This window comes from Microcaecilia unicolor, chromosome 8 (assembly GCF_901765095.1).
Source record: "Microcaecilia unicolor chromosome 8, aMicUni1.1, whole genome shotgun sequence".
In the NCBI taxonomy this organism is placed as follows: domain Eukaryota; kingdom Metazoa; phylum Chordata; class Amphibia; order Gymnophiona; family Siphonopidae; genus Microcaecilia; species Microcaecilia unicolor.
The window spans coordinates 64,953,027-64,975,873 of record NC_044038.1 but is presented as its reverse complement, the minus strand read 5'-3'; the positions used below and the strand labels follow the sequence as shown (position 1 = coordinate 64,975,873).

The 22,847-nt window shown below is 49.8% G+C and overlaps 1 protein-coding gene across 2 annotated transcripts in view; it reads right to left on the bottom strand.

Moving 5' to 3' along the window:
* Positions 1 to 22,847, bottom strand: part of C8H16orf96 (chromosome 8 C16orf96 homolog) — a 149,252-nt gene that overhangs the window by 7,234 nt on the left and 119,171 nt on the right. Inside the window, exons 13-14 of one of the 2 annotated variants that reach the window (XM_030212366.1) lie at positions 13,245 to 13,386; positions 12,434 to 12,662 (exon numbers count right to left, since the gene is read on the bottom strand). In XM_030212366.1, the coding sequence (XP_030068226.1) occupies positions 12,434 to 12,662; positions 13,245 to 13,386 (371 nt within the window). The remainder of the gene's footprint in view (positions 1 to 12,433; positions 12,663 to 13,244; positions 13,387 to 22,847) is intronic. The other variant, XM_030212368.1, reaches the window with a different exon arrangement.

Sequence of the window (22,847 nt, the reverse complement as noted above, 5' to 3'; positions counted from 1 at the left end):
CTTTAGTCTTTCCTCATAGGGGAGGCGTTTTGTCCCCTTTATTGTTTTTGTCATCTTTCTTTGAACCTCATCTAGTTGACCTATATAGTTTTGAGATGGGGAAACCAGAACTGACACAATGCTCAAAGTGTGGTCCAGTGGCATCTCTAGGCAGAAGTATTTGAGGTGGCAACGGGTGGGGGGGGGGGGGGGGGCAAATCAATCTGACAATTTCACACATAGCACACCTCCTTTAAACTTGTTATGAAGACATTACAAGAAAACAAAATCTCAAGTGCCTTCTATACAATAAAGAAACCAATTGTCAGTTTGAATCAACCAGTAAAACTAGCATTACAATTATTCAGTAGCATAATTCAAGCAGATCTATATGAGAGAGGTGGTACAGGAAGGAATAGAACCTTTGGTTCTCTAATACACAATATGCATTTAGGCCCTCTGAGATGCCACTATGCTTATCCTATAATGGTATCTGAGCACCCAAATTTTGTTACAGAATACTAACGTACTGCAGTAACACCAGCCATAGACTGAGTGCAACTGTGGGCACCTAAATTCATTAGGCACACAACTTACAGTATTCTGTAAATTATATGAGTAACTGGGAGACGCACCAATGCTCCACCCACATGCACGCTCCCCCTGCCCCCCCTTTGCAACTGTGCGCTATAGCAGGGGTAGGCAATTCCGGTCCTCAAGAGACCCAGACTGGTCAGTATTTCAGGATATTCACAATAAATATACAGGAGATAGGTTTGCATACCAAGGAGGCAATGCAAGAAAACCTATCTCCTGCATATTCTTTGTGGATATTCTGAAAACGTGACCGGCCTGAGGCTCTCAAGGACTGGAACTGCCTACCCCTGCGCCCTTACAGAATAGCGACTAGGGCACTTGCGTGTGTAAGTGCTACTTTTCCCTAAATTTACACACATAAGGGGCACATAACTGTGAATGCCTAGTTATGGAATTGCCCTTTATGTATTCACAGAAATTTACCTAAAACAGGTGCATAACAGAGCTAGGAAGTTCAGCTTTACAAATCAACAGGCAAATAAAAATATACTTACATTCTGCTGTAACCTCTGTAAGGGCAAAACACTCCCTCTACTGCCAGTCACTTTGAGGGACATTTTAAAACAGCCCCCCTATCTTGTGCAGTGGGTGTGCATATATGTTACACCAGTTTTCTAAGGGAAAGTATATCCATGCAGTCCCTTTTGAAAATTACTTCACCCAAAGTACATTTTGAGACACATTTCTTAGCTTATTTTATATGCATACATAGAGAGCTAGATTTAAGATTCTGGTACTCTTAGGCATGAACAGACAGCAGATCCCAGAGACAGTGAATGGGGTGGGGGTGGTGGGGTCAGAGATCCCAAAGACTGGGGAACCAGAGGAGAAGCACAGAAAGGCAGTTCTGCCACAGTGTCACCCCTTTGAAGCCCTAAAGAAAGCAGGAGCAGGCTTCTCTTTGGCCTAGGTATTTGGCATTTTCTAAATCTGGCACCCAATCCATATTACTCCAGTTTTAAGAGAGCTACATTGGTTACCAATTGAACAAAGAATTACATTTAAAATTCTGTGTCTGATGTTCAAGGTCTTCCACAAACTAGTGCCCCGCGCACTGACATCAAAATTGCATTTGTACCAGCCTAAATGATTATTAAGATCTGGTCAACAATGTTTGTCTGATGTAACATCTTATCACACGATTAAATTGGAAGAATATAGAAGCAAAATCTTCTATTTTATGGGTCCAATACTGTGGGATAAAATCCCAAAACGAATTAGATAAAATAAAGTTTTGACAGATTTTAAGGGAGAATTTAAGACATTGTTATTTGTTGAAGCTTATAGGTGATTTTAGTTTGTTTATATGTGAAAGTATTATTTGCAGAGATATCTGAATAGCAGAATACCATGCATTTTAAAGTTGATTGTGTTTGTTTACATTCTGTGTGCAGTATATGATCTGTGTAATGTGATTTTTTTTTATGCATGTAAAATTGTAAACTGCCTAGAACAGTGGATAGTGTGGAATATACATGTTTTAAATAAATAAATAACATGTTCAATGGCAGTACACAGCAACTACCCAGAAACTAACCACATACCAGATGATATTCAGACTAGTGCATGGCTAGCTTGGCAGATAATGTTAAGACAGCCTTTTTGCTGTACTCACTTTATCCACTTACTTAATCAGTTATAGCCAGATTATCAAAAACCCCACGCTGCTCCAAATAGAGCTCTAACATTAGTGCCGGAACAGCGCAGGGCTATACAACTCCTATGATTAGATCTAATAGCATGCAAATTTAAGCATGCTATTAGCTTTGATCATAGGGGTAAGTGCGGACCTGTCAAACATTCCAAGGAGCTACCCCTCCACACCCCAATCGGTAAGGCCCTGGCAACCATGACCCCTCTCCCAAGTCCCCACACCCCCTCCAACCCCCTAATACCCCCCTCCTATGAAGAGAAGGCTGGGATTGGTAGCAAGGAATGTTCCTATGATTTGTGTTTCTACCAGGTACTTATGACCTGGATTGGCCACTGTTGGAAACAGGATACTGGGCTAGATGGATCATTGGTCTGACCCAGTATGGCTATTCTTATATTCTTATCTAAATATCATTGCTAACTAGTTAAGTATAACCAAGCTCTGTGCATAGACTGCCCTGACACCAACCAGACAGTGCCGTGGTGGTCAGAACCGATATTCAGTAGCACTGTCCGGTTAAGAGCCGCTGAATATCATTGGCCAGGGTGCTGGGTGCCATTTAACCGGGCAGATTCCTCTCCTGCCCAGTTTAATGGCTTTGAATATCAGGCCTTTAGTTACCTGCAAAAATTCCTTTGAAAATTGTCTTAATATTGCCTCTGTATACATTCTTTCAGAATCCGAAATCTAAATATCCCTGTCTCTGGTAACATAAAATGTATGATTACTATAGAAACCAGGACTACTGCTACCTATACCAAGAAATACTTCAGTGTCATAAATATTATAGCCATTCATGAAAGCGAATGCTACATACCTGTAGAAGGTATTCTCCGAGGACAGCAGGCTGATTGTTCTCACTGATGGGTGACGTCCACGGCAGCCCCCTCCAACCGGAAAACTTCACTAGCAAAGGCCTTTGCTAGTCCTCACGCACCAATGCGCACCACGCATGCGCGGCCGTCTTCCCGCCCGAACCAGCTCGTGTTCGTCAGTCCCATATGTAGCAAGACAAAGACAAGGGAAGACACAACTCCAAAGGGGAGGCGGGCGGGTTTGTGAGAACAATCAGCCTGCTGTCCTCGGAGAATACCTTCTACAGGTATGTAGCATTCGCTTTCTCCGAGGACAAGCAGGCTGCTTGTTCTCACTGATGGGGTATCCCTAGCCCCCAGGCTCACTCAAAACAACAAACATGGTCAATGGGGCCTCGCAACGGCGAGGACATAACTGAGATTGACCTAACAACTTATCCAACTAACTGAGAGTGTAGCCTGGAACAGAATAAACATGGGCCTAGGGGGGTGGAGTTGGATTCTAAACCCCGAACAGATTCTGAAGCACTGACTGCCCGAATCGACTGTCGCGTCGGGTATCCTGCTGCAGGCAGTAATGAGATGTGAATGTGTGGACAGATGACCACGTTGCAGCTTTGCAGATCTCTTCAATAGTGGCTGACTTCAAGTGGGCCACTGACGCTGCCATGGCTCTAACATTGTGAGCCGTGACATGACCCTCAAGAGCCAGCCCAGCCTGGGCGTAAGTGAAGGAAATGCAATCTGCTAGCCAATTGGATATGGTGCATTTCCCCACAGCCACTCCCCTCCTGTTGGGATCAAAAGAAACAAACATTTGGGCGGACTGTCTGTTGGGCTGTGTCCGCTCCAGATAGAAGGCCAATGCTCTTTTGCAGTCCAATGTGTGCAGCTGAAGTTCAGCAGGGCAGGAATGAGGACGGGGAAAGAATGCTGGCAAGACAATTGACTGGTTCAGATGGAACTCCGACACCACCTTTGGCAAGAACTTAGGGTGAGTGCAGAGGACTATTCTATTATGATGAAATTTTGTATAAGGAGCATGAGATGGGAGTAACTAGCGAGGTAATTAAATTTGCTGATGACACAAAGTTATTCAAAGTCGTTAAATCGCGACAGGATTGTGAAAAATTACAAGAGGACCTTACGAGACTGGGAGACTGGGCGGCTAAATGGCAGATGATGTTTAATGTGAGCAAGTGCAAGGTGATGCATGTGGGAAAAAAGAACCCGAATTATAGCTACGTCATGCAAGGTTCCACGTTAGGAGTTACGGACCAAGAAAGGGATCTGGGTGTCGTCGTCGATAACACACTGAAACCTTCTGCTCAGTGTGCTGCTGCGGCTAAGAAAGCGAATAGAATGTTGGGTATTATTAGGAAAGGTATGGAAAACAGGTGTGAGGATGTTATAATGCCGTTGTATCGCTCCATGGTGCGACCGCACCTTGAGTATTGTGTTCAATTCTGGTCACCGCATCTCAAGAAAGATATAGTAGAATTGGAAAAGGTGCAGCGAAGGGCGACTAAAATGATAGCGGGGATGGGACGACTTCCCTATGAAGAAAGACTAAGGAGGCTAGGGCTATACAGCTTGGAGAAGAGACGGCTAAGGGGAGACATGATAGAGGTATATAAAATAATGAGTGGAGTGGAACAGGTGGATGTGAAGCGTCTGTTCACGCTTTCCAAAAATACTAGGACTAGGGGGCATGCGATGAAACTACAGTGTAGTAAATTTAAAACAAATCGGAGAAAAGTTTTCTTCACCCAACGTGTAATTACTCTGGAATTCGTTGCCGGAGAAAGTGGTGAAGGCGGTTAGCTTAGCAGAGTTTAAAAAGGGGTTGGACGGTTTCCTAAAGGACAAGTCCATAAACCGCTACTAAACGGACTTGGAAAACTCCAAAATTCCAGGAATAACATGTATAGAATGTTTGTACGTTTGGGAAGCTTGCCAGGTGCCCTTGGCCTGGATTGGCCGCTGTCGTGGACAGGATGCTGGGCTCGATGGACCCTTGGTCTTTTCCCAGTATGGCATTACTTATGTACTTATGTACTTATGAGCTACCAGGGCCTGAAGCTCACTGACTCTACAAGCTGAAGTAACTGCCACCAAGAAAATGACCTTCCAGGTCAAGTACTTCAGATGGCAGGAATTCAGTGGCTCAAAATGAGGTTTCATCAGCTGGGTGAGAATGACATTGAGATCCCATGACACTGTAGGAGGTTTGACGGGGGGCTTCGACAAAAGCAAACCTCTCATGAAGCGAACAACTAAAGGCTGTCCTGAGATCGGCTTACGTTCCACACAGTAATGGTATGCACTGATTGCGCTAAGGTGAACCCTTACAGAGTTGGTCTTGAGACCAGACTCAGACAAGTGCAGAAGGTATTCAAGCAGGGTCTGTGTAGGACAAGAGCGAGGATCTAAGGCCTTGCTGACACACCAGACGGCAAACCTCCTCCATAAAAAAGAAGTAACTCCTCTTAGTGGAATCTTTTCTGGAAGCAAGCAAGACAAGGGAGACACCCTCCGACAGACCCAAAGAGGCAAAGTCTACGCTCTCAACATCCAGGCCGTGAGAGCCAGAGACTGGAGGCTGGGATGCAGAAGTGCCCCCTCGTTCTGTGTGATGAGGGTCGGAAAACACTCCAATCTCCACGGTTCTTCGGAGGACAACTCCAGAAGAAGAGGGAACCAGATCTGACGCGGCCAAAAGGGAGCAATCAGGATCATGGTGCCTCGGTCTTGCTTGAGTTTCAACAAAGTCTTCCCCACCAGAGGTATGGGAGGATAAGCATACAGTAGGCCGTCCCCCCAATCCAGCAGGAAGGCATCCGATGCCAGTCTGCCGTGGGCCTGAAGTCTGGAACAGAACTGAGGGACCTTGTGGTTGGCTCGAGATGCAAAGAGATCTACCAAGGGGGTGCCCCACACCTGGAAGATCTGGCGCACTACTCTGGAGTTGAGCGACCACTCGTGAGGTTGCATAATCCTGCTCAACCTGTCGGCCAGACTGTTGTTTACGCCTGCCAGATATGTGGCTTGGAGCAACGTGCCGTGACAGCGAGCCCACAGCCACATGCTGACGGCCTCCTGACACAGGGGGCGAGATCCGGTGCCCCCCTGCTTGTTGATGTAATACATGGCAACCTGGTTGTCTGTCTGAATTTGGATAATTTGGTGGGACAGCCGATCTCTGAAAGCCTTCAGAGCGTTCCAGACCGCTCGTAACTCCAGGAGATTGATCTGCAGATCGCGTTCCTGGAGGGACCAACTTCCCTGGGTGTGAAGCCCATCGACATGAGCTCCCCACCCCAGGAGAGACGCATCCGTAGTCAGCACTTTTTGCGGCTGAGGAATTTGGAAAGGGCATCTCAGAGTCAAATTGGACCAAATCATCCACCAATACAGGGATTTGAGAAAACTCGTGGACAGGTGGATCATGTCTTCTAGATCCCCAGCAGCTTGAAACCACTGGGAAGCTAGGGTCCATTGAGCAGATCGCATGTGAAGACGAGCCATGGGAGTTACATGAACTGTGGAGGCCATGTGGCCAAGCAATCTCAACATCTGCCGAGCTGTGATCTGCTGGGACGCTTGTACCCGGAAGACGAGGGACAACAAATTGTTGGCCCTTGTCTCCGGAAGATAGGCACTTGCCGTCCGAGAATCCAGCAGAGCTCCTATGAATTCGAGTCTCTGTACTGGGAGAAGATGGGACTTTGGATAATTTATCACAAACCCCAGTAGCTCCAGGAGTCGAATAGTCATCTGCATGGACTGTAGAGCTCCTGCCTCGGATGTGTTCTTCACCAGCCAACTGTCGAGATAAGGGAACACATGCACTCCCAGCCTGCGAAGCGCTGCTGCTACTACAGCCAGACACCCTGGGCGCAGAGGCGAGCCCAAAGGGTAGCACACAGTACTGGAAGTGACGTGTGCCCAGCTGAAATCGCAGATACTGCCTGTGAGCTGGCAATATCGGGATGTGCGTGTAGGCGTCCTTCAAGTCCAGAGAGCATAGCCAATCGTTTTCCTGAATCATGGGAAGAAGGGTGCTCAGAGAAAGCATCCTGAACTTTTCTTTGACCAGATATTTGTTCAGGGCCCTTAGGTCTAGGATGGGACGCATCCCCCCTGTTTTCTTTTCCACAAGGAAGTACCTGGAATAGAATCCCAGCCCTTCTTGCCCGGATGGCATGGGCTCGACCGCATTGGCACTGAGAAGGGCGGAGAGTTCCTCTGCAAGTACCTGCTTGTGGTGGAAGCTGTAAGACTGAGCTCCCGGTGGGCAATTTGGAGGCTTCGAGGCCAAATTGAGGGTGTATCCTTGCCGGACTATTTGAAGAACCCATCGGTCGGAGGTTACAAGAGGCCACCTTTGGTGAAAAACTTTCAACCTCCCCCCGACCAGCAGATCGCCCGGCACTGACACGTTGATGTCGGCTATGCTCTGCTGGAGCCAGTCAAAAGCTCGCCCCCTGCTTTTGCTAGGGAGCCGAGGGGCCTTGCTGAGGCGCACGCTGCTGACGAGAGCGAGCGCGCTGGGGCTTAGCCTGGGCCGCAGGCTGTCAAGAGGGAGGATTGTACCTATGCTTACCAGAAGACTAGGGAACAGTCCTCCTTCCCCCATAAAAACGTCTACCTGAGGAGGTAGATGCTGAAGGCTGCCGGCGGGAGAATTTGTCGAAAGCGTTATCCCGCTGGTGGAGCTGTTCTACCACCTGTTCGACTTTTTCTCCAAAAATGTTGTCCGCTCGGCAAGGGGAGTCCGCAATCCGCTGCTGGATCCTATTCTCCAGGTCGGAGGCACGCAGTCATGAGAGTCTGCGCATCACCACACCTTGAGCAGCGGCCCTGGACGCAACATCAAAGGTATCATATACCCCTCTGGCCAGGAATTTTCTGCATGCCTTCAGCTACCTGACCACCTCCTGAAACGGCTTGGCTTGCTCAGGAGGGAGCTTGTCCACCAAGCCCGCCAACTGCCGCACATTGTTCCGCATATGGATGCTCGTGTAGAGCTGGTAGGACTGAATCTTGGCCACAAGCATAGAGGAATGATAGGCCTTCCTCCCAAAGGAGTCTAAGGTTCTGGAGTCTTTGCCCAGGGGCGCCGAAGCATGCTCTCTAGAACTCTTAGCCTTCTTTAGGGCCAGATCCACCACACCAGAGTCGTGAGGCAACTGAGTGCGCATCAGCTGTGGGTCCCCATGGATCCGATACTGGGATTCGATCTTCTTGGGAATGTGGGGATTAGTTAGTGGCTTGGTCCAGTTCGCCAGCAATGTCTTTTTTAGGACATGATGCATGGGTACTGTGGACGCTTCCTTAGGTGGAGAAGGATAGTCCAAGAGCTCAAACATTTCAGCCCTGGGCTCATCCTCCACAACCACCGGGAAGGGGATGGCCGTAGACATCTCCCGGACAAAGGCCGCGAAAGACAGACTCTCGGGAGGAGAAAGCTGCCTTTCAGGGGAGGGAGTGGGATCAGAAAGAAGGCCATCAGACTCCTCGTCAAAGAAATATCTGATGTCCTCCTCCTCCTCCCACGAGGCCTCACCATCGGTATCAGACACAAGTTCACGAACCTACGTCTGAAGCCATGCCCGACTCGACTCCGTGGAAACACGGCCACGGTAGGAGCGTCGAGAGGTGGACTCCCTCGCCAGCATTGGCGAAGCTCCCTCCGCCGACGTCGTCGGGGAGTCTGCCTGGGAGGTGGCCGTAGCCGGTACCGCAAGCGGTACCAGTACCGGAGACCTCACCTCGGGCAAGGGGCCCAGCCGGCGCCTCACTCGACGGTACCGGTGGCGCAAGCACCCCCGGTACCGGAGGGGAAGGGCGCAACAGCTCTCCCAGAATTTCTGGAAGAACGGCCCGGAGACTCTCGTGCAGAGCGGCTGTGGAGAAAGACTGAGAAGCCGATGCAGGCGTCGATGTCAGAGTCTGTTCCGGGCGTGGAGGCTGTTCCGGGCTGTCCAAGGGGGAGCGCATCGACACCTCCTGAACAGAGGGTGAGCGGTCCTCCCGGTGCCGATGCCTACTGGGTGCCGACTGCCTCGGCGACCCAGAGCTCTCGGTACCGAGACGGGAAGGAGACCGGTGACGATGCTTCTTAGACTTTTTCAAGCGAAGCATGTCACCGGAGCTTCCCGGTACCGACGAGGATGACGTAGAATCCAGCCGTCGCTTCCTCGGGGCCGAGGCCGAAGAAGGTCGATCTCGGGGGGGGCTGTACCGCAGGAGCCCTCAGGGCAGGGTGAGACCCACCCGAAGGCTCACCGCCACCAGCAGGGGAATGGACAGCCCTCACCTGCACTCCAGACGAAGCACCACCGTCCGACGACATCAGCAACAGCGGAGGTCCCGGTACCACCGACGTCGACGCAGCCTTTCGATACCTCGGTACCGACGATGCCGAAGGTAGGGGCCTCGATGCAGTCGATGCCGAAGGTAGAGGCCTCGATGCAGTCAATGGCGAGGTCGAACACTTCGATGCTGTCGACGTCGATGCACTCGATGCCCATGCTGTTGTCGTCGAAGAGCCCGAGAACAACATGTTCCACTGGGCCAATCTCGCTACCTGAGTCCTCTTTTTTAAAAGAGCACAAAGGCTGCAGGCCTGCGGGCGGTGCCCAGCCCCCAGACACTGAAGACACGAAGCGTGCCTATCAGTGAGCGAGATTACCCGGGCGCACTGGGTGCACTTCTTGAAGCCACTGGAAGACTTCGATGACATGGGCGGAAAAATCACGCCGGCGAAATCAAAATTTGCGATGATGACAAAGGGCACCAAAAAGAAGGGAGAAAAACCCGAATCGAGGCCAAATAGGCCGATCCCGAAAGCGAAAGGAAACTTACTCGGGAAAAAGGTAAAGACCGATTGGTCTCTTTTTTTTTTTTGCGAAAATCGCAGAAGACGCGTGAGGGTCAACTTGAGGGGCACGAAACGGCGGTAAAACACGACCGTCCCGAGCGCGGACAAAAGAAGACTGACGAACACGAGCTGGTTCAGGCGGGAAGATGGCCGCGCATGCGCGGTGCGCATCGGCGCGCGAGGACTAGCAAAGGCCTTTGCTAGTGAAGTTTTCCGGTTGGAGGGGGCTGCCGTGGACGTCACCCATCAGTGAGAACAAGCAGCCTGCTTGTCCTCGGAGAATATATCATATTTTTGTACTGGGCAAGGACTAGAGGAAAGTGGAAATGGGAGATCAGAGTGAGACATTCTGGATACAGAGGAAGGTGGGAGGAAAGATTGGGAAAAAGGAAGAAGGAAATGGAGATTGGAGGAGCATACTGGATATTGTGGAAGGGGAGTTTGAGGGCATGTTGTGCACAGAGGAATGGGGGAGGAGAGATTGGGGAACATTCTGGGCATGGACAGTGGAAAGGAAGATCGGGGAACATGGTGGAAGGGGAGATTGTGGGACATGCTGGACATGGAGAAATGTGAGAAAGGAAATGGGGGGGTTCATGCTGGGCACAGAGGAGTGAAGGTGGGAGGAAAGATCAGGGGGTGGTGCTGGAGAGGAGGGAAGGTGGAAAGAGAAATCAGGGAGATGCTGGTTAGGAAGGAAGGTGGAAGAGAAAACCAGGACGAGATGCTGGGCAAGAAGGAATGGAGAAGAGAAAACCAGGAAGAGATGCTGGGCAAGAAGGAAGGGAAGAAAGGAGAGATGCTTGGCATCAATGGAAAGGAAAGAGGAGAGAGGGGAGATGTTAGAAATGGGTGGGGAAAGAGATGCAGAGCTAGATAGAAGCAGTAAAAAGAGGGAGCTGGAAGACTGGAGGATGAGAAAGAGGGATAAAGTTTGAGAGGCAAAAAATGTATTGGGGGAAGATGAGCATGAAAAAAATCAATGTCTGAGTGGAAGAAATTGAGAAAATATAACATGGCAAATGAGCAGGAGGCCCTGGACAGTGATCTAAGGGATACAGAGAGAGAATGAGACTACTATGCTTAGAAAAATAGCATTACCAGGCATAAAGGTAGAAAAATAATTTTATTTTCCATTTATTGATTGAAATTTGTCAGCTTTGGGAATTAAAATCTGCTATCTGTATATTTTGCACTGTACATAAGGAAGGTTGCTGGACATGGGTGGATGGAGGGGAGAGGAGGGTTGCTGGACATGGATGGAAGGGAGGGAAGAGTGAGGAAAGAGATGAGATGAGGGAAAAGGAAGAGAGAAAAACTGCACATGGAGGAAGAAAATAGGCAGAAGCTGGATCCACTGGACAGTCAAGTCTGTGGAGGACCCAGCTTTTACTTACGGATGTAGGGCAAGAAATGAAGAAGAAAGGCGGAAAGTAAAGAAATAAATGGAAAGGAAGCCCTGGAAACGGAGTTAAGAGGACAGATAGCAGCAGAATTGGGCCAGCATGATCAGAAAAACAAAGTCACCAGACAACAAAAGTAGAAAAGATCATTTTATTTTCATTATAGTGTTTGGAATATGTCCACTTTGAGAATTAGGTGCTCAACATTAAAAGTTTATATTTATTTACTTATTTATGGCATTTTATCCCACTTTAAACATGAATTAGGGTGTTTTGTGGCTCTACACATATCATGATATTATGATCCCTTGTTTCATATTGTTGATGGTCTGCATTTTCCATATTTGTGGTATACTGGTGTATTAGGTTCTGCCCAGTGTAATATTTATGGTACAGTAAGGTTCTGAGTGTATTTTTGCACAAAGTTGTGCATAGTGTTTTGCAGTTGAGCGATTGTGGTTAGTATATGCTTTGAGCAACCACTTTATTCTTTGACATATGATGCATAGCTAATATCTAAATTTAATAAAAGGTATTAATTGTGAATTTTATTTTTATTTCTTTTTTTCTGTGTGTTATCAGACAATTATGGATTTAAGCTCCACCCCTGGCCCCACCCCCTAACCCCGCCCCCTTTAGCCTCCCCAAACAGTTGGGCCACCGACCGCCTATGACTGATCTCCCGCTGAATATCAGCGGATAGTCGGTTAAGTACTATTTAACCGGCCAGGAGCCATTTTCCCTGCTACTTCTGGGGAGGTGAAATGTTAAGGAGGAAGGCCACAAATGAAAATCTGGAAGGGTCGAGGCAAGGAAAGTGAATGTGACTGGAGTGGGGGTGAGAAAAGAAGTAAATGGGGGTCAGTGGCAAGGGACCTGCAAATGTATGCTTGCCAAGGGCCCCATATAGTGTTAATCCAGTTCTGGGCCAGCTGGGGCCTCTATCACAGCCTGAACTTTGCAGCCCTAGGCCAGTGTCTCTTCCATGACTTGCATTTAGGACAGGGTGTCTCCTACAGAGAAAGTACCTTATATAATAAAAGTAAACCACTTTGATTGTACCACAGAAAAGAAGTATATCGATATCCATTACCCTTACCCTGTTGCCCAAGGCCAGGATCGTTCCCGTAGCTTCCACCCTGGTGCCCTAGGCAGGTTCCTTTTGTGACCTGGTATCCTCCATTGAGATCTCTCCCATGATCAGTGCAGTGAGATTCTTTGTGCACCATACCTGAGTTTCCCTTATCCGACATGGAGTTACGATGCTCCTTGGAGTCAATTCGCCCTTTGTAGATCACACCATCAACACCCATAACATGTACTTCAGTCTACAAACAAACAACTTATGTAAATATAGAAAGCCATTAGGCCAAAGAATTCAAGTGAGTAGCATAATCCAAGACATCCCACCTCTACAATCATCTGACCCAACCAACAGCTAAATCCCAACCTTACAACTGTTTACAACCTGATGGACAGGCATGTTGAATGTGAGACAGCAGTATTGAGTCATGAAACGGGAAAGTGCAAAGACAGGAGAGTTGAGGGCATGGAAACGAGTGCTGTACATGAGGATAGGAACACTGAATGTGAGGACAACAGAGTCAAGTGCAGGGACAGAGCACAGAAGGAATGGAAAAGAGAGCAAAGTGTGGGAATCAAAGTATTGAATCATGAGACAGACAAGGTGAATATTAGGACAAATAATCTGAGTGAAGGGACACAAGAGTTGAAGGTGGGGATTACTGTGATAAGTGTGCATGGGGGCTGGTGTACACAAAATGCAGAAAGATATGCCAAGCGTGGGGATTGAAGAGTTGAATTCAGGAACTGCTGGGCAACTCAGGCCCTCTAACCATCCCAGCTTTGTGTTCTGACAACTATTATAATATGCACAAGATGTCACTCACATTTCTGTAGTTCACAACTCCAGGGTCTCCATATGGATAGACAGTTGTGAGATTCTGGGGCTTCGAAGATCGCTTTTTGGCGTAATTCCCTGAGTGGCGCATAGACTGCTGACAAGCATCAATCACGTCAAAAAGCCGGGGACTGGCAAGGGAAGGGGTGACAGCTCTTAACATTACAGTTCAGATTAGAATCAAAAACACCCCACACCCCAACTGATTAACAATGGAGACTGATGAATGATTTTGGACAAAGCTTACTAATTTACCCCAACTCATAATGTTTGACAGTGAGAATACTAAGTACTGACAGATTCACAAAGCCCTGAAAAGGAAGCCCCACTATCATCACCATTTCAGTCTTCTGGAAATAAAACACAGACTGGCTTAATCTGCCCTCCTTTTTCTGGAACCATATGGTAACCCCTCTCAGATAGTTCTGCAAGAATATAGCACAGTATGGACTAGATGTATTGCCTTTGCTTTGAGGAGGGGCAATACTGACTTTGAGGTACAGAGCTCAGCTGCACAGGAAAGGGATTTGCGGGAATCCTGCGGGGATCGATCTGCAGGAATCCCACAGGGATGGACACAAGTCCTGCGGAGTTCCTGTGATAGTTTAGCGCAGGGTTAAAACCATGTTCACACTACAGCCCTTCTCTCGTCTCCCCTCCCCCTGCCCAGACCCATCCAATGTCTCTCTCCCTCTCCCCCACTTCTTGAATCCTGCCTCTCTCCCCCCACCACCACACTCCTCTCCTCCTCCCAAGTCCCAGAGTCTAACTAACCTGTTTCCTTGGCCAGCAGCGATTAAAACACGTTACTCTGGATGATGTTGGGCTTTTCCTCTGCCAGTTTACGCTTTCCTAAGGTAACTTCCTGCTTCCGCACGGCTGGACCGGCAGAGGAAAGGCCCCGATGCCAGCCAGAGAGCAGCATGTTCTAATCACTGCTGCTACCGCCACTGGCAGGTCAACGAAACAGGTTAGTCAGAGTCTAGGACTCGGAGGAGGGTGGTGGGAATGAGGGAGAGGGAGATGTGCTGTACTGTACCCTGGGGGCTGGGGCTGGAAGTAGATATTTTTGGGCCCTGGAGGCTGGGGGCTGGAGGGAGATGTGCTGGACCCTAGGGGCTGGGGCTGGAGGAAGATATGCTGGACCCTGGGGGCTAGGGCTAGAGGGAGATCAGCTGAACCCTGGGGGCTGGGGATGGAGGGAGATGTGCTGGACCCTGAGGGCTGGGGCTGGAGGGAGATGTGCTGGACCCTGGAGGGGGGAGGGAGGCTACCGAGCATATTCAAAAGCATGGATTATGAGACAAAGTCACATGGATTTAGTGAAGAGAAAATCTTGCCTCACCAATCTACTACATTTCTTTGAAGGGGTGAACAAACATGTGGATAAAGGTGAGCCGGTTGATCTTGTGTATCTGGATTTTCAGAAGGCGTTTGACAAAATACCTCATGAAAGACTCCAGAGGAAATTGGAGAGTCATGGGATAGGAGGCAGTGTTCTATTGTGGAACTACCTCTATCGGGTTTTTTTTTTTTAACAGTTTTACAATAATTTCAAGAATACATCTTGATTTAGAAAAAATGAGTAACAAAGAAAAAAAGATTAATACTATAATCTTATATGATTTCCATCTTATATTTGGGTAACATAAAAGGTAAATAAACTAGTCAAGGTAAATAGTACCTCTATCTTTTAACACTGGTTAAAAGATAGAAAACAGAGAGTAGGGTTAAATGGTCAGTATTCTCAATGGAGAAGGGTAGTTAGTGGGGTTCCCCAGGGGTTTGTGCTGGGAATGCTGCTTTTTAACATATTTATAAATGACCTATAGATGGGAGTAACTAGTGAGGTAATTAAATTTGCTGATGACAAAGTTATTCAAAGTCGTTAAATCACGGGAGGATTGTGAAAAATTACAAGAGGACCTTATGAGACTGGGAGACTGGGCGTCTAAATGGCAGATGACGTTTAATGTGAGCAAGTGCAAAGTGATGCATGTGGGAAAGAGGAACCCGAATTATAACTGCGTCATGCAAGTTTCCATGTTAGTAAAGGGATCTAGGTGTCGTCGTTGATGATACGTTGAAACCTTCTGCTCAGTGTGCTGCTGCGGCTAAGAAAGCAAATAAAATGTTAGATATTATTAGGAAAGGAATGGAAAACAAAAATGAGGATGTTATAATGCCTTTGTATCCCTCCATGGTGCGACCACACCTCGAATATTGTGTTAAGTTCTGGTCACCGCATCTCAGAAAAGATAAAGTGGAATTAGAAAAGGTACAGAGAAGGGCGACGAAAATGATAAAGGGGATGGGACGACTTCCCTATGAGGAAAGGCTAAAGCGGCTAGGGCTCTTCAGCTTGGAGAAAAGGCGGCTGAGGGGAGATATGATAGAGGTCTATAAAATAATGAGTGGAGTTGAATGGGTAGATGTGAAGCATCTGTTTACGCTTTCCAAAAATTCTAGGACTAGGGAGCATGCAATGAAGCTACAATGTAGTAAATTTAAAATGAATCGGAGAAAACTTTTCTTCATGCAACAAGTAATTAAACTCTGGAGTTCATTGCCAGAGAATGTGGTACAGGCGGTTAGCTTAGTGGAGTTTAAAAAAGGTTTGGACGGCTTCCTAAAGGAAAAGTCCATAGACCGTTATTAAAAGAACTTGGGGAAAATCCACTATTTCTGGGATAAGCAGTATAGAATGTTTTGTACTTTTTTGGGATTTGTGACCTGGATTGGCCACTATTGGAAACAGGATGCTGGGCTTGTTGGACCTTTGGTCTTTCCCATTATGGAAATACTTATGTACTTATGTAGAGCTAGGGCTGGAAGGAGATGTGTTAGACCATGGGGAGGGGGGGGGGGGAGATATGTGTTGGATTCTGGGGGGCTGGAATGAATTAAGCCAAACTATGAGTACAAGAAGGAAAGGGATAGGGCACAGACAAGAAATGCTGGGCATTGAGTAAAAACAGAGACAGGGACACAGGACAATGATGGAAAATGGGTGAGATATGAACATAGAGGGGCACTGCTAATCACAGGGGGAAGGACAGGGACGAAGAGAGAGGCATTGTTGAATATAAGGGGAGGATAGGGACACTAAAAGGGCAGATACTGAACCTGGGGGGTAGACAGGAAACATGGACACAGAACAGAAGTGCTAGATAGGACAGATAGGGACATGGGGAAGATGGATGGCAGACATAGAGAAAGAAGAAATGCCACATAGGCAGGAGACCTTGGAAAGGCAGGGAAAAAATGGAGAAAAGCAGAAGACATGGACAAAAATGAATGGAAAAATAAAATGCTCAGACTACAAAGGTAGAAAAATATTTTATTTTATCAAGTGGGAAATGTGCATAGGTTGGGTTATTTACCACAAATTGGGTTATTTTAGTAGAGGGATGGCAGGGATGGAGTAGATTACTTGTGGGGACAGGCGGAGACGGGTTAGATTCCAGTGGGGATGGGTGGGGACGGGTTAGAGTCTGGCAGGGAAAGGCAGGGATGGGTTAGATTCTGATGGGGATGGGCGGGGACGGGTGAAATTTCTGTCCACGTGCAACTCTCTACTTTGAGGCTCATGTAATAAGGTAAAATTATGTATAATCATACCTGATAATTTTCTTTCCATTAATCATAGCTGATCAATCCATAGACTGGTGGGTTGTGTCCATCTACCAGCAGGTGGAGATAGAGAGCAAACTTTTGCCTCCCTATATGTGGTCATGTGCTGCCGGAAACTCCCCAGTATGTCGATATCAAAGCTCCATCCGCAGGACTCAGCACTTAGAGAATTACACCACGAAGGGACACTCTGCCCAGCTCACCACCGCCGAAACGGGGGAGGGGAATTAACCCAGCTCATCCCCACACAAGTGGGGGAGGGGAATCCGTCCAGCTCATCCCCGCGGAGCGGGGGGAGGGGACACCCACACCCGCCGATGCGGGGGGATCTGGCTTATCCTGCAACCGCAACCGCGGGAGGAGCTGACTGACCCTAACACCGCCGAAGCGGGAGGGGTACAAAGCTGCCCTACAGCCGCACGAAGCGGGAGGGAGTGCCGGCAGAATTTTAAGTCTCAATCCAGCCCCGTAAAACGGAGGGGAGAGGAATGCAGCAGCTCACTGTAACACAAACTCGTCTTAACTCTTGAAAAATCCAAGTGAAAAAACTTGAACACGAAGTCTTTCTGAAGTAACTGAAGACTAAACTTGAACCTGAAATGCAACCAGAATAAAACAGTACAGATATCTGGGAGGGGCTATGGATTGATCAGCTATGATTAATGGAAAGAAAATTATCAGGTATGATTATACATAATTTTACCTTCCATATCATCAAGCTGATCAATCCATAGACTGGTGGGATGTACCGAAGCAGTACTCACCCAGGGCGGGACATTGAAATCCCTGACCTCAACACTGAAGCTCCAAACCGGGCCTCCGCCCGTGCAGCCACAGTCAAACGGTAATGCTTGGAGAATGTATGAGCCGAAGCCCAAGTTGCCGCCATTGCATATCTCTTCCAAGGAGACGGATCCGGCCTCTGCCATCGAGGCCGCCTGAGCTCTCGTGGAGTGAGCCTTCAGCTGGATAGGCGGCACCTTCCCCGCGGCCACATAAGCCGCTGCAATGGCTTCCTTGACCCATCTTGCCACTGTAGGCTTAGCAGCCTGCAGACCTTTACGAGGACCTGCAAACAGGACAAACAGATGATCCGATTTCCGGAAATCATTGGTCACTTCCAAGTATCTGATGATGACTCGTCTCACATCCAGATATTTAAGAGCAGAGTACTCCTCTGGGTAGTCCTCCCTACGAAAGGAAGGGAGACAGAGCTGCTGATTCACATGGAAGCGAGAAACAATCTTGGGCAGAAAGGAAGGCACTGTGCGAATAGTCACTCCTGCCTCAGTGAACTGCAGAAAAGGCTCTCGACATGAGAGCGCCTGGAGCTCGGAAACTCTTCTGGCTGAAGTGATAGCCACCAAAAAGACTGCTTTCAACGTCAGGTCTTTCAGAGATGCCCTCGACAAGGGTTCAAAAGGCGGCTTCTGCAATGCTCTTAGCACCAGGTTGAGATTCCACGCAGGCACCACTGAGTGCAGAGGAGGGCGCAGGTGATTAACTCCCTTGAGAAAGCGCACCACATCTGGCTGTGAAGCCAGGGAAGCACCCTTCAGGCGGCCCCTGAAGCAAGCCAGAGCCGCTACCTGGACTTTAAGGGAACTGAGCGACAGGCCTTTCTCCAGACCTTCTTGCAGGAACGCCAACACTGAAGAAATTGGAGCAGTGAAGGGAGAAAGTGAGCCTGCTTCACACCACGCTGCAAAGATACGCCAAACCCTGGCGTAAGCAGTAGAAGTAGAGCGCTTCCTCGCTCTCAGCATAGTGGCGATGACCTTGTCTGAGAAGCCCTTCTTCCTCAGACGCTGCCGCTCAATAGCCAGGCCGTAAGACCAAAGGGGGAGGGATCCTCCATCACCACGGGACCCTGATGTAACAGGCCCTGCTCCACTGGCAGCCGCAGAGGATCGTCGACTGAGAGCCTGATCCAGTCCGCATACCAGGGACGCCTGGGCCAATCCGGACCCACCAGGATTACCCTGCCGGGATGCTTTGCCACCCGGTCTAGCACCCTGCCCAACATGGGCCAGGGCGGGAACACATAGAGAAGCTCTTGTGTCGGCCACTGTTGGAGAAGAGCATCTACTCCCAGGGATCGAGGGTCCCGTCCTCTGCTGAAAAAAGCGCGGCACTTGGCAATTGGCCGATGACGCCATCAGATCTAGGCTCGGCTGGCCCCAGCGCTTCGTGATGTCCAAGAACGCCTGAGCAGATAGCTGCCACTCTCCGGGCTCCAAGGTATGGCGACTGAGAAAGTCCGCCTTGACATTCATGACTACGGCAATGTGGGCCGCTGAAAGCTGCTCCAGGTTCGCTTCCGCCCACTGGCAAAGATTCATAGCCTCCTTGGCTAGAGGGGCGCTCTTGGTACCTCCCTGGCGGTTGACATAGGCCACAGCCGTGGCATTGTCCGACAGGACCCGTACAGGCTTCAACACCAGTACCGGGATGAACTCCAAAAGCGCCAACCGAATGGCTCTGAGTTCCAGGAGGTTGATAGACCACTTTGCCTCTGCAGGAGACCAGAGCCCCTGCGCTGTCCTTCCCAAGCAGTGGGCTCCCCAGCCCGACAACGAGGCGTCCGTCGTGACGACAATCCACTCTGGGGTCACCAGAGGCATTCCCGCAGACAACTTGTCTGTCTGCATCCACCAGCTCAGCGCCTTGCGCACTGCTGGGTCCAAGGGAAGGCGCACAGCATAATCCTCCGACATCGGAGTCCAGCGCTGCAGCAAAGAGTGTTGAAGTGGTCTCATATGAGCCCTGGCCCAGGGCACAACTTCCATCGTGGCCGTCATAGAGCCCAACAGCTGCACATAGTCCCAAGCCCGAAGGGGAGAGGCTACTAGGAACTGGTCCACCTGAGCCTGAAGTTTGACAATCCGATTGTCTGGCAGGAACACTCTGCCCACTTGGGTGTCGAATCGAACTCCCAGGTACTCCAGGGACTGAGTCGGGCGCAGCTGGCTCTTCTCCCAGTTGATGATCCATCCCAGGGAGCTCAAAAGAGCAACTACCCGGTCCACAGCTTTGCCGCACTCTGCATAAGAGGGGGCTCGGATCAACCAGTCGTCCAGATAAGGATGGACTTGTACCCCTTCCTTTCGTAGGAAGGCCGCGATGACCACCATTACTTTGGAAAAGGTCCGCGGAGCAGTAGCCAACCCGAAAGGGAGGGCTCTGAACTGGAAGTGTCGTCCCAGGACTGCAAAACGCAGAAAGCGTTGATGAGGAGGCCAGATGGGAATATGTAGGTACGCTTCCTTGATGTCCAAGGATGCCAGGAACTCTCCTGCCTTCACTGCCGCTATAACAGAGCGGAGAGTCTCCATGCGAAAGTGCCGCACTTTCAAGGCCCGATTGACCCCTTTGAGGTCGAGGATAGGCCGGACAGAACCTCCTTTCTTTGGTACCACAAAGTAAATGGAGTAACGTCCCTTGCCAAGCTGACTTTCTGGCACCGGAACGACCGCGCCCAGGCGGATCAGATTGTCCAAGGTCTGCTGCACTGCCACAGCTTTGACCGGAGACTTGCAGGGAGAGAGTACAAACCCGTCTTTTAAGGGTCGGCAGAACTCTAGTTTGTAGCCGTCTCTGATGACTTCCAGCACCCACGCGTCTGAAGTTATTGCGGTCCACTCGCCCAGAAACGAGGACAGCCGTCCTCCAATCTGCACTGGGGCGTGGACCAAGACCCCGTCATTGGGTACGAGACCCTGGGGGAGGACCGGAGGGAGCACCTCCGGGACGGCGGTCTCTGCGAAAGGAATGCTGCTTGGGGGAGAAATTCCTCTTAAAGGAAGAGGGGGCAGAAAAACCCGACCTGCCCGGGCGGTACCGACGGGCTTCCTGAAACCGTCCTCTGGAGGTACCGGGACGAGCACTAGCCCGAGCCCTGACCTCTGGTAACTTCTTGCCCTTAGACGTGCCGAGATCGGTCACGATTTTGTCCAGCTCGACCCCAAAGAGCAGCTTGCCTTTAAAAGGCAATCTAGCCAGGCGGGATTTAGAGGCGTGGTCAGCAGACCAATGTTTCAGCCAAAGCCACCGCCGCGCAGAGACTGTCTGAGCCATGCCTTTAGCTGAGGCTCTCAAGACATCATACAGCAAGTCTGCCAAATAGGCTAAGCCCGATTCCAGGGCCGGCCAATCAGCCCTCAAGGAATGATCCGAGGGGGAAGCCCGCTGTACCATAGTCAGGCACGCCCTGGCCACATAGGAGCTGCAAACTGAGGCCTGCAAATTTAAAGCAGCCGCCTCAAAGGACGACCTTAAGGCCGCCTCCAATCTTCTGTCTTGGGCGTCCTTTAGGGCTGTGCCACCTTCCACCGGCAACGCCGTTTTCTTAGTCACCGCAGTGATCAAAGAATCCACGGTAGGCCACAGATAGGCCTCACGTTCACTCACAGCCAAAGGATAGAGGCGGGACATAGCCCTAGCCACTTTAAGGCTCGCTTCTGGGACATCCCATTGAGCCGAGATTAAGGTGTGCATGGCATCATGCACGTGGAAGGTTCTAGGCGGGCGCTTCGTCCCCAGCATAATGGCAGAGCCAACAGGGGCTGAGGGAGAGACGTCCTCCGGAGAGGAAATCTTCAAAGTGTCCATGGCCTGTAACAACAGGTTGGGCAAATCCTCTGGGCTAAAAAGCCGCGCTGCAGAGGGGTCATCCGCTCCATCCGAGCGGGGATCCGTCTCCTCCAAGGAATCCGCAAAGGACCGTTGGGAGACCTCAGACACGCTGCCCTCATCTACATCGGAGGAGACAAATTCCTCCAAGGCCTGGGAATCAACCCGAGGGCGTTTACCTCTGGGAACCTCAACCTCTTTACCAGACGAGGGAGCAGGGGCAGCGTTGTGCATGAGGAAGGCCTGATGCAGCAGCAAAACAAACTCGGGGGAGAAACCCCCCAAACTGTGCACTTCCGCAGCCTGGGCAACAGCCCTAGACGCACCCTCAACCGGCGCTCTCAATAGCGGGGGAGAGACATGCTGCGCATCCAAAATGGCGTCCGGCGCGAAACTCCGCGAAGGAGCCGCGCGGAAAGAACGGCTCTTAACTTTAGCCGCTTCTGTGCCGTCGCCCAAATTAAGGGCGTTCATGGCATTAATGTCTCCAACCTCAAGGGCGGCCCAAGAAGAAGCCGTCCGAGCCGCGTGGCCGGCCAAGATGGCGGAGGCGAGGAGCGGGGGATGGGCGTTTATGGCGGGAAAAACCGCCACGCCGGAGGAAGGACCGGGACATTCATCGGTCACGAAACCGTCACCCAACAAGGGCGAATCAGGCTTTAAGACCCCCGCATCCCCTCTAGAAGCGCTCAAGCGACCCGGGGAGCGACCCTTTGCGCCCTCGCCCTCCGACGCCATATGCCACGAGGAGAAGAATCGGGGAACCCCCTGCCCGCTATAAAAAGGTAAAAATTACCTGCTGTCCGCTCCGAGTTGTAACGACCTGGTGTCCCAGTGAGTAGCTGCAATAGACGCTTCAATAAACGTCGAGATAAACGCCTTTAAAGACGTTCAAAATTTTTTTTTTTTTTTTTTTTTAACGGAGCCAGCGGGAGGGGGGAGAAAAGGAGGGACCTGGCACCACCAGGTTTGCACTTGCTCAAAAGAGCCCTCAACCCCAGGCACTCAACAAAACCTAAAAATTAGGCTTGGAGGCCTAGCCAGAGCTGCTGCTGTGTGTGACCACCACCTGCTGAGATAGAGAACATACTGGGGAGTTTCCGGCAGCACATGACCACATATAGGGAGGCAAAAGTTTGCTCTCTATCTCCACCTGCTGGTAGATGGACACAACCCACCAGTCTATGGATTGATCAGCTTGATGATATGGAAGATATGCATTAAAACGCTGCACTGAGCATACTGCTAAGGGCTAGGCACCACCATTTTGAATGAAGACAGCACCAGAGGCAGGAGTGAGTGGTCTTTGCTCCTGTCTCTCAAAGTG